Source organism: Terrapene carolina, unplaced genomic scaffold (genome assembly GCF_002925995.2).
Source record: "Terrapene carolina triunguis isolate 2854851 unplaced genomic scaffold, T_m_triunguis-2.0 Scaffold95, whole genome shotgun sequence".
Classification (NCBI taxonomy): Eukaryota; Metazoa; Chordata; order Testudines; family Emydidae; genus Terrapene; species Terrapene triunguis.
Window position 1 is genome coordinate 48,379,876 of NW_020664446.1, and position 12,684 is coordinate 48,392,559.

A 12,684-nucleotide genomic window follows, 5' to 3' on the forward strand; every position below is an offset into this window, starting at 1 on the left:
ACTTTAATGAGAGAGAAGTGCAGCCATGGAGGAACATTGAAGATGCCTGTCTCTACCTCCTTTAGTAAACTGTAAACTTCCAGTTTTTTAATCTAATCATTAGTGGGAGGGGATATTTTCTTGAGAGAAGCCAATATAAAAGGGTTGAAAGGTCGGCTGGGATAATACGTAATCCCTTGTGATAAGAGCTGTTTACAGAATTATTAATCAAACACAAACGGGAACAGATAGTAGCATTTTTTATTAAATATTACAGTGGATCAAAAAGTACAAAATATCTTTTGCCTGCTATGTGATTGGGAAACTATTGGCACATAATACAGTATCAAAAGCATTAATAAGTACAATTTGGAAAACATACAAAAATTGAGTGTTTATAGTTGGCTCAGCTTTATTTCTGGTAGTGTTTAAACTAATGCAAAGGTTACTCAATAACCTTTTAAATGGGATACTATATAATATTACTGGGCCATTTTGCTATATACAGATAATCACCTTACAGAGCATATAGGCTACATAACTTGAATCACAAAAAGTATACAATATGTACAACAAATGAAAGTTAAAAAAGTATAAACAGCTAGTAGATTATGCTGCCATTATTAGAACATATTTAAAACTGGGGGAGAGGGGAACAAGTGAAATATCAAACACATTTACAGCAAACACCTAGTAAGTGCTCATGATAATAGTTTCAATGTTGTCGGCCTCACATAAGTGAAATAATTCCCATTTCTCATTAAAATCATGACAATGGTAAAAGAAGACCAGCTGTGACCTGACTGACCACCACCACCACCACCACACACACACACACACACACACACACACACAAAAAGTGACTATGTGGAACAATGAATTAAAGAAATTAACCGTTCTCTTTGAAGGCACACTGCACAAAATGTTTTAGTGACCTCATAGAAACTTCCATTAGACGCATCAACATAGTAAGATACAGTACTTAAGGACTCATGCACCAATTCAATAAGTTGTAAAGTAAATACTTAGTTGCAACAAACTACTTTGTATGCCCTGATACAAATGGGAACTTATCTTGTCCCGTAACTAAATAAATAAGACAGATCTATTGCGAAATGCAATCATTACAGATTTTGACCCTTACTAGAAACATATTTTGTTGCGAAAGTCAGTTAGGTTCTGTTTTAATTTCTGTTTCCTAAAGTCAAACTCAGTCTGTAACCAGAAGTTACATGAATATTGTTTTTGTTGGGCTTTTATAGTTAATTGAATCTCACAACCTTCAGAATCTGTAATGAATCTTGAACATAGTGCATTTGAATTGCAACATTTCTTGGCACTGGTTCTTGGTAAATATATTTATGACTCTATTGCCAATTAGATTCCGCAGTTTCCCTTACAACCCTACCAATAACAATGGTTTTGATTGCACAAAGAAAGGCTTGTGCAATTTCATTCAATAATAAGGCCCCTTGAACTCAAACAATGCAAACAAAGCCCCATTTAAGACATTAAAAAAAAAAAGTAGTTCTCAGCCAATGGAGAATTCAATGGTCTTTCTGAAAGATTTCCCAGATTTCTGGTAAGAGTTTTTAAACAAATAATGTACTACTTCTGTTGGGGAGTTATGCCACCATTTCTTTTTATTTGTCCTGATGTTTTGCCCAGTATACTATGAGCTTCCTCAGACTGAAACAGCGAGTCTCCTCATGGAATAAATGAAGGAAAAAATCCCCCCTCCCCAACTCTGCACTGTGTTAACATTGTTTTAAAATGCTGTGATCAAATTCCAACATGTCAACAAAAGTGAAATAAGAGACTTGTTGTAAACAAATGCATGAATCCAGGATGTACAGAATATCATAAACAAGTAAGAGAAATGTTCAATTTTCTGATTAAATGGCAGGCACATACATATTTGTGTTTGCTGTAGGTTTATACATTTCCTCCCAACCCTCGATTCTTACATGATTTAGGCCTCATGCAACTTCACTAGAGATGCCTTCTATACTATGGCCTGGGACCAAATGAGCTTGTGATTTTGTTTTCTGTACAGTATGTGGAATAGCAGAATAATCTGTATTGGCACATTTATTTTCTAGATTCTACTAGTCTGTTTACTGATCAATTAAATCTTGTTTTGCCACAGAAATATAAAGTATTTAATTGAAGAAAGTAAATCTTTAACAGTAGATGACTTCATAATTCTGGTTTCCATCTTTGGATATTAAATATGTCCCATCATATATTGTATTTGGCATTATATCCTGGGAAGGTCTAATAAGATGTGTGATCATGCTGTATTTGAATAATAACTGAGATGGTTTAAATCATAACCCATTTTCACATTGTAAAATACCTCCAAGTTTAACCTCTGTCTCAATTTCTATATTTAGCTGCAGAGTGGTGATGGCTCTCAAGTGACCATATGCTTTGGAAGGTTCTTTCATTATGGAAACTCAAAACCTGCACTCATGGGCTTTTTATACTTACAAATTATTCCCAATGACTGGGGTTAGTTGTTCAGCATGAGTGCAGAGGGCTATCACAAAAGGTGCGCAGGCTTTAAGTCCCAGCTATGCAAATCACCACAGCTCCTTTGACTTCAATGGAGCCATGCAGATTTTTGCCAGCTGAGAACCTAGCTCTCTGAATAGGGTTTACCTGATGCGTAGGCTTTGTGCTAGCTGGGGTGAGTTTCACTGGATGTGAACTAGGAAGAAGGGGCTGGATAAGTGAGCATCACCGCTTAACCCACTCTTCAGACTACTGAACCTTGGGCTACTATTTAGTGGTATTCTTCTTTGTGGGGGGAGGCACCTGTCCCCAGCCCATCCCCATTTCGAGGCACAGGACTCTTAAAACCTTTTGATTAAAAAATAAAGGTTGGCTCCTGTTCTAATTTTTGACATTCTTGACATATTCTTACAACCCACAAATCCGTCTTCTGGACTCCATTGTTATTCAGCAGCTTGTTGCCAGTAAGATTTTGTTCTTTATTTCTCTGGTATGCAGGAGGGTTTCACAGCCTAGATAAGGTAGGTACAATTGTTAACAAATTCATAGACCAAAAGCTTCTGTGGCCAGTAAAGCAGTGTATGAGCCATTGTGACAACACCAGTGGGAGCGACAGGTGCTCAGCACCTATCAGGAACAGACCATAGAAAACAAGAACTTTGTTTGCATCAATTGCATTGTTGTATAATCTACAGTATGTTTATAGCCTGAACCAATTGCTTCAGTTTGTAAACAATAATGTCACCACCAAAAAAGCTGCTCAAAAGTATAAGAACTGGAAAAATTACAAACACACACACACACACACACACAGACAAAAATTAGGACAGCCACAGCCTTTAAAATAAGTTGCAGATAAAATGATACTGTTTAATTTAAAAAAAAAAAAAGAGCACAGGATATACTGGACAAATGAAACTATATAAATTATGTGACCAAATGTGACACTGATAGTTTTCAAAGCGGATATGTACAGTCAAATTAAACAGTGTTTACCTTTCTGTTCTAATAGTGTTAAAATGAAAAATCTATTGCAGTTTTACTATACATTGCATTGATTGAACCTTTGAAAATCAGGAAAGTTATCCCAAAAAAGCACATATATTGATTGTATGTATTCCCTGCCTCCGCCTCTTTTTCAGATTCATCGAGTCCTTGACTGAATGGAACTATCTAAGGACCCTAATCCTCCACTCCCTGAAAAAAAAAAAAAAAGCAAGTTTTTCCACTGGCTTCAAAGAGATCAGGATCTGTCCCTAAACTTCCATTGGTTTGCTCTGATCTTTGCTCTTGACATATGTAAGACCTTTCAAAAAACTAATATGCAAATGAAATGATTTGGGGAGTAGGTGTGGGAGCTGGAATTACAAACTGTAAAATAGTTTTGTCTCAATCAGATTTGAAGCATTCAGCTACATGGGATGAGACTACTTACTGGTTAACAAAAATATTGATTTCTAATTCTGCAAGACATTATCACAGGGAAAGGAATGTAGCTAACAACATTTTTTCTCAGATACTTTTAAAAAGAAAAGGGATTTACAGTTTTGTGCTCGGATGTACAGAAGACAGCTGGGAAGGTGGAAAGGCAGCTTGAGGATTTATAGCAGCTAAAGGATAAATGCTATTGTGCAAAAGGTCACCATATGAACTTCCTACAGGTGTTGCTGCAGCTAAGTGTCTATAGAGCTGCTGAGAATTTGCAGGGGATGTAAGAAATTGTCTTTGCACCATGAAGGAATGAAGAGCCAAAGGCTGCATTAGTGGAGAAAGCACAGTCTGATTTTTCAAGTACTGCAAAGGATGAGAGTATCCAGCTGGGATGCGATTGTTCAACCCCGCACACAGAGTTCCTGGGTACAAGCCTGTGAAGATAGGAGTTGAGAGGGGAAATTTGTGGCTTTCCAACGTGTTGCCAGAATGTAGACCATGAACTGATTTGCTGCCTTCGCCCTCTCGGTCGGGAACCTTTTCCTTTGCAGGTGTCTCCTTTGGTAAGTGCAGAGGAGAGACAGCTCGGATTTTTTTTCCAGAAATGACTTTGTCCAAATCCTCTAGGTTCCGTTTCAAAGGCCGAGCTGCCCCAATGTTTTGGGGGCTACTTTTGCGGCTTATAATTGGATGGACCATTCCTTCCATCTTTCTTAAATTCTCAAGTCTCTGATTCTGCTGTTTTCCGGACCTATGAAGGGATTCACCATGTTTTTTAGGTGCTGACATGGTCATTGGAGAAACACGGCAAGCTTTGGGATTACAGTGTATGCTCAACCCCTGGCCACCTGATGTATGGAACTGGGAAATACTTTTGCTTTCTTGCGGCACCATTGATGAATGCAGGAGACTGGACCCTGGAGTCTTTGCAGTCTGTTTGTGTACGCTCTTTGGAAGACTCAAATCCGTAGGCTGATCATCTGAAGAGGCTTCCGCTGCAGTCTTTTTTTCTTGCTGATGCAAAGATGGGTGATAATTTAAATTAAGTTTTTCTTGGTGTTTGTGTTGAGTAAAAGTAGAAATATTTTCTGAATCTCTGAACATGTCTCGAGGGAGGTACTTTGATGTCTGTTCATTATTAAGGTGGTGTTCTGTGTGCCTATAAAGGCTGTGCAGATGAGGAGATGAGTAAAAGTCTGCCAAGAAACTGGGCACATGGGAATGCTGCAGTGCCCTTTTCTCATTCATTTTATCTTTGCAGTCCTGGATATCTGGCTTCAGTACATAAGATTCAGCAAGAGAGTTAAGGTGATGTTTTGAAAAATCACAACGCTTGGGATCTGGTTTACTTAACGTGTCAGGCTTAAAAGCTTCATTAATAGATTTCCTTTCCTCTGAATTCTTGGTTTTAAAACTCTGCACATGTTGTATTACAGATGGTCTATTAACTGCCACAGAATCAGAACTGGGGGCATGGGGAGCCTGAGATATGCTTGCAGACAGTTCATCTCTGCTGTTTAATTTCTTTTTGCTAATCAAAGGTGGAGGTGACCCATAAGGATAACTACATGACAGAGTTGCCCCACTGACCTGTGATAGAAGTTTTTTCTTTGCCAGTGGTGACATGATGCCTGGATTACCCTTTGAATAGATTAGTGGTGTGTAACTAAAACTGGGATCATCATTAATGGAACCTGGCAGTTCCTTTTCTTTGAACATGTCAAAATTCTGTACCACAAGAACTTTGGGCGTTTGCTTTAGTGCGTTGTGTATGTCTTCGTTACCTAATTGATCCAGTTTCACTGTGCAGTTTGCAATATAATCAGCCATCTCTGGCAATTTATCGTCTTCCATGTCGGTTTGACTTGGTAACTGTACTTGGATTGCAGGGAAATTATTAAAAGGCAGTTCTTGGGGTTCACTTTCTAAACTGCCTGTAAAACTGTGTCCTCTTTGTTCTTGCTTTGTGTCATCAAGGGCATCTGTTGGGGTGTGCAAGTGTTTGTTGACTGTTGGCTCCAACATGGCATCCTCTTCAGGAGGCACTGAAGCACTTGAAAAAGAGACTGAGTGCTGTACTTCCTCTTGGGGCTTTTCACTGTTGGAGCTGCTTTCCATCAAGTCTATCTTTTCCAGAGATACTGGCCCTGTTGCCTCTGGCAGAAGAGGCTGGGACCCTTCGATGGGCTTCTTCGTCTCCTCCACTGCAGGATGCTCAGATAAACTTTTCTGGTCTGAAGAGTCTTGATCCTTCTCTTGTTCTGATGAAACCTAATAAAATGTTTCAATAGACAGTAATAAGAATGCGGTGTGTGTTGACAGATTGCTTATAAAAGCAAATACAGTACACAGAAGCTTCTTTTGGAAATATTCTTGTCAATCATCTTGTTGAAATCTGAAAGCTTTAATACCATGTATCAGATTTTAAACAAAGCAATCGAAGTCCCCAAAATACTGGGAAATATACCCATACCCACATTAATGACACAATTAAACTAGCAAAGGCTTGTAACCAGACTATAAATAATTGGATCGTCTGATGATTTGACCAGATAGTTTAATACTAAGGTTGTCTTCTTTCTAAATCATTTTCCTAAATAGATAATTGCACTTTTCACAACACAATTGAGAAGAATATAAAATATTCTCAGTATTCAATCCCACCTATGAAAAATATAGACCAGTCCAAGTTGGCTTTCCTTATTGTGTCTATATTGTAGATATAATCCCTCCAGTTTGGCTATCTTGAAATTCAGTGATTGCAGAACAGATGAGCCACATTTGGTTCTACTTTAAAATGTTGAAAATTCGAGAAATAGAATACTAGAAATCAATGCTATAGACTGAGAAATCACTGGTATAGCTTAACTGGGGCATGCTTTTTTTTATTAATGGTTTAAAATGAAGTTGTCAACATTCAGTGAGTGTGTGTGTGCGCCATTATAAATATAGCTTTTATAAGTTATAGTCAATGAGACTGCAGCTCTTTATGCTTCTCCATTAATAAAGCTTGTGTGCACAATTCACACTATTCATTCCATTATGTAGACGAATGAACTGTGACCCCGGAGGTCATTATAACGTTCCATCTGTGATACAGCTGACTGACAACCCTTTTCAAAATTGCTGTCATTCTCCTCTGACATGCCTTGGTAGAAGAGAGTCAGAAAACAGCAGCATTGTGTGATCCTTTTCTTCTTATTATATTTTCTTTCTTTCTTAGTTGTAAAGATAAGAGGAATCAAGAAAATTATTATCCAAATGCTGCATTATGGTCTATCATGTCAGGGAGGGATATAAAAGTATGTAATGAATCACAACCATCTTAAAGATTTATTTCTTCACAGCTGCTTTTAAATATTCCTCTGTGTTGGGTTTTCCTACTAGTTACAGTGTCTGTTAGTCTTCATAAGTACTATTTTTTTTAAAAAAACTAATAGCTGCCTTTTTCAGTTCAAATACCATCATTAGTCCTTCACAAAGTACTATCACTGGTCTCCTGAGATTATACAATTACAGGAAAAATACCAGACAGATGAGCAAAGCAGGGGGGAAAGGCAAATCAAATGTAATAATTGTACATTCTGCCCTTTGTTTTTGTTAAGCAACAGTTTGAATGAAGTTTTAGCTATTTTAAAGACATGCACAGTGTAAGCTAACAACATTTTTTTCTAGTTCATTACATTGAGCAATGTCATTATGACTCCAATAGAATAAAGGAGTACAAAACTGAGTAATCAGCTAAAGACTCTACTCTCCCAGTGACATCCCTGTTCATGTTTATATCCGGGTGAGTGGTGAATGTGTATTAGGAAGGACTGTATTCTTACATCTCTTTTACTTTTATAACTAATCCTGGCACAGATCATCCCCTTCCATGGAAAGCCAGCTTCCTTGGTGGTGGGGTTTGACCCCAAACCCCAGATGTGTTGGATCCTTGAGGATTTTCAGATGGCCAGAGCCATTTAGTCAGAGGCCATGTGCTTCTGCACCTGTTCAAGCTCCAATGACCTCTGATTGCCTAGCAGTGAGGTTCCTTTGCAGACTTGCTACCAGGGCCTTTCCTGGCTGTGACTGCTCCCACAGGTGGGTTCACTGGAACCAATATAGCCTTCAGCTGTACTATATTTTCTGATTAATGTTCCTGGGGACCGAGAGAGAGATGGTGTGCATATTCTCACCCCAGCTCTTGCCCAATCCTCCCATCCCAGCCTGGACTCTAATCCCACCACACTCAAATGTAGCTCCTCAGGAGCTGAACATACAGCTGAGCTCCTCTTTCTCACGGACACTGTAGAGGCATAATCTGGGAGCCCATGGCATGAAGCCCTCACTAGATGCAAAGCACAGATGAGTGCTGCAGCTGTGGATACTTCTATGCTAGAAAGCCCCCCAATTTAGATGGTTACATAGTGCTTGTGCAGCTGTCCTGACCCTGCACCAACCCCAGGAGCACAGTCCATTATGTCATCAACCCAGAAGGCCATGTATAGCGGCTGGTCCTTGGGTAATGTTTTCAGGGTAGGAAGAGTTCCCCCTGCATCGCTCAAGGTGGATGGATGGTTTATTGACAACTAGGGAGGCTAAGTGGGCTGTACAGGCTTGGCGTTCCAGATCTGAATAGAGCTTCTTTAGGGGAGTTCAATTCCATGAGCTATTGCCATCACTGAACACCCACCCATAGAACAGGTGCATATACCCTCCACTCCAAGTTACGCACTGGGCCCAGCCATCCTGTGGATAACTTGGCCCAGTAACATAGCCATTGCCTCATAAAGAGGGACAGGATTTGGCCCTTAGTATTAAAAATATCCAAGTTACAGTCAGACAGCAGAGAATAATTCTGATACAGGAGGTAAAAGTTTACTGTAGGAAACCACTAACATTGTGCATTACAGTGTCTATGGCTCTAATTCTTACACATTTCCGATAAACACTGCTAAGAACTCTTCCTGAAACTCGCATACAGAAATAACTGCAGTTTAAGCAGCAGGAAGTTTGAGATACAAAACAACAAAAGCAAGGAAATTCAAAGTTAAGACTGACACTCCATCCCTGGCTCGTTATGTTGTGCTTAGCTGCTGCAGTACATATGGTATGTAACATAACTCACTGATCTGAGACCATGGCAATAAATAACCAGGCACAAAGGGATGACTGAGGAAAGGAATGCTAGCCTTAACTTCACATTTCCTTGCTTTTGGCAATTTGTGTCGCAACCTTGCAGTTACTTAAGCAGGTTTTTGTGTGCTCTTTTCTTTATATATTTGTAATTAGTAGTCGAGATTTTTACAATGTTTCTTCCTTTAAAATTGAAATTCAAGGAAAAGTCTCTCTCTATGAAGTGTCAACTTTAAAGACTCTGTTGATCAAGTCAGTATAAAACACATAATCAGGCAGTCTCTTATGGGTCCATTGTAAACCTGACTTTTGGGGGTTTTTGACATGATTATAAAAATTCACTACACTTGAAACTTAGCATACAAGGCCTCAGCCATGTACATATTTAGCTGCATTGCTATTTTTAAGCCATAGAAAGAAGGATTTTTGGTAGTCATGTCAAACTAGATTTTCAGACAGGTCTAAATCCAGTACATCTGTACATGCCAGACAGCAATTGCATCGAAGGGACTGCTGAGCTCTGTTGGCTACACAATGCATGTCTTAAAAATTCTTTAAATACTTATTTCCAAGAAGGGTTGTAATGGCTCCAAATGTAGCAATTGTGATTTCCAAATAAAGGAGGACACAATATAGTTTGTATGCCATAGACAACAACAGCTTGATTAGGTCAATGGCATAGGGTGTACAATATTGTATGTGAGACAGGGAGTAGGATTTTCAAAAGTGTCTAAGTGATGTCAATGGGACTTGTGCTCCTTTGTCACTTACATACTTTTGAAAATCCCACCCACCCTGTGCAATACTAAAAACTCTTATGTACATGACTTAAAACAGATGAAAGTGTGTTCTACTGACTCCTGGGGGCTGGCCTGTTGCAGGCTCTGGTCCTGTAAGCTACTCCATGAGGGCTGATCTCTGAGTCTGCATGGAGCCCCACTTAAGTGAATAGGGCTCTGCATAGGTGTAGGGGTCAGTCCTTTTCAGAGAGCTTGCAGGACAGGAGACTATGGCAAAACTCCCATTGACTTCACTGGGAAATCTGTCAAGAGTAAGGACTGTGACCCTTGAATTTTAGATTTCAACCCAAAGGGGATATTTAATCTTGTTAATAATCCAGGAAAAATGAGTTTTTGATGGAAATGTGAATACATCCATAAGTGTGGAAGTGCCATTACAGAGATTTCCATTAAAAAGTCTGCATTTGCCAACAGTTACCACAATGTTACCAGAGGTATTTCAGTTCCCCCTACCCTATATTTAGAGTAGGAAATCACTGTGGAAACTGCGTGGTTTCCTGTTGGCTAGTGTTGACTTTTTAATGGTGACCACTGTATAATACAATGAGCAGAAACTGTATTTCCTACATCCAGTCTTGGTATTTTGCCATCATTTCTATGCAACATGGAACTTGCTGGTAGCTGTTTATAGCCCAGCACAATCATAACACTCAGAATGCCATCACAATTGGATTTCAGCTACTGAGCAAAGGAAGGCCAACTTATTTTGGAATTGTCAGGTTTAAATGATTTATTTTATCATTGGGTTTTATGTTATTAAAGCAGTACATTGTTAATTGAAAAGTTAAAAAGCAGGAAATTAACTAACCTCAGATGCATCTTGGGGTTTCTGTGCATTATCTTTTTCTTTCTTGCTCTTTTGGTTTTCATTTTTGATGCGTTTTGTTCCAGACACTTTTGTTTTAGTTTCGCTCTCCTGGGAACTGTTATCCTGTTTTCGAGGTTTCACTGGAGGCAATGGCTTATCTTCCTCTCCTTTAATAAATCTTTCATATGGCAGGATTAATCTAAAGGATTAAGGAACAAATAATTGATCAGTTTTTGCAGTTCTAGTAAAGAAAAAATGTAGCGGCTCTGAGCAGTTTATTTAATAAACCTATTTTTTCTACAGCATAAACACAATTCTGTAACCTTGCCCTCAATATTTATCCCTCATATGATAAAGCAACGTATTTGGCAAGATTCTCAGCTGGTGCCAATCTGGTTCTACTGATGCCCACAGAGCATGTTGGTTATGGAGCTGAGGATCTGTCCCACAGTGTTTTCAACTGGTTTAAAAGTCAATCATATCTTTCTTTTGGCGGCCTACTCCTAAACCCGTATAGTGAATGCCAGTAAAATGGTACAGAGCTAAGGCAACCTAATATATTTCCAGCCTGGTGGTGAACATAAAAGCTGTAAATTTGCGTTTAGACTGAAAACTTGGTAGAGAGCAGAGGAGACATTATTTCACCCAACCTCGAACGGAGAGTGTAGAACAATTTGACTAGCACAGAGCTGCCTTTTCTGGCAAATCCATGAAGTGAAAGGTAGGTTGGTCCCTGTTCTGGAGGATGTTCCTTTGCTCTTCTGTCAAAGGGCAAGAGGGGTAGGGGTTGCTGCTAGGAGAACAGTGGCAGGGGGAGCATGGAAATCACAAGGATTTAAAAAATAAAGAACTTTAATTGCAGAACTTTCTTCAACAAAGTGTGTGAATTCACTTTTTAAAAAAGAAAAACCTCAAACAGTTTGAGTTTTAATCTATCTGTTTTCCTTTCACAGTGTAGCTCTTGATCTAAAAGGAAAAATAACTGATGTAATTAAAAGGGATGGATTGCATTACAATCTCAGTTTCAACTTCAGTGATTAAAGTTTCTATAATGCATTTGGTATGATTAATGACTCACTGTGGGATTAATACAAGACTCAGACTTTAAAAATATGAACTTTAATACAGCAAACATAATTTGTTTAAAAAAAAGACAAGTTGACTCAATGAAGAAAATGTACTTTGCTTATAAACAACATAAATCTGTACAAATGCTAGGAATCCTTAATTATCTTTAATCTAAGACTCCAAGGCAGAAAACTCTTGGTTCAGATATATGTTTGTTATCCTACAATCAGTTTTTAACCATGCAATTTTGATTTAAATACTTAGATGCTGAAACACAGTTTGGGTTTAAGAGAGCAGAAATTAGATTGTTTGTGATCTTAACGTTTCACATTTTAATAAAATACAACATAATTTGTTAAAATATAAACCTAATTTATGCCATATTAGAAACAAAATTTAGTAACTGAGCATGCTCTGACATGGTATGTGCAAAGAGGCGTGAATAATATTTTCTAGCCCTGAATTTGGCAGTGCTCCAGTAATGAAGCTAAGCAGAGCCCACAGGGAATATTCATCTTCAGATCCCATTACAAACTGAGTTTAAACATGTTACAGCTGCTAAAACTGGAAACTGCTCCTTCTATGCAGCTTTAGCAAAATAATATATAGTTGCCAAATACCTGCTTCCCACTGTAATATTACAGTTAATGTTTATATAATAAAAAGCATAACTAAGCAGAATAAGAAAAAATAATCTTGTTCATACTTGAGGCTGGTAAATTTCATTTGTAAAGCACAAATATTCATGAAACACTTAATATCTCCCTCTGCTGCATGCAGTATTTGGGACCTTACTAGAGAGACAAGTTTTGGTTTCATACTGGGCAATATTTATATCTTGCTGCCATGTGTTAAATATTTAAAGTCACTTTTAATAAAAACACATTTTATTGCTATAATTGTTCGCACTGAGATAGGATTGTTTGACTTTGTTTTGTTTCCATGGGAACATGTCGTCCA

The 12,684-nt window shown here is 38.4% G+C and overlaps 1 protein-coding gene across 2 annotated transcripts in view; it reads right to left on the reverse strand.

Annotated features, from left to right (window-relative positions):
• Nucleotides 1-220: 220 nt before the first annotated feature.
• The window catches only part of ARID5B (AT-rich interaction domain 5B), a 149,032-nt gene continuing 136,568 nt past the window's right edge, over nt 221-12,684 (reverse strand). For both annotated transcript variants that reach the window (XM_024209651.2, XM_024209659.2), the window contains 2 exons: nt 10,657-10,855; nt 221-6,198 (listed from right to left, as the gene is read on the reverse strand). In XM_024209651.2, the coding sequence (XP_024065419.2) occupies nt 4,036-6,198; nt 10,657-10,855 (2,362 nt within the window). In that variant the 3' untranslated portion in view covers nt 221-4,035. The remainder of the gene's footprint in view (nt 6,199-10,656; nt 10,856-12,684) is intronic.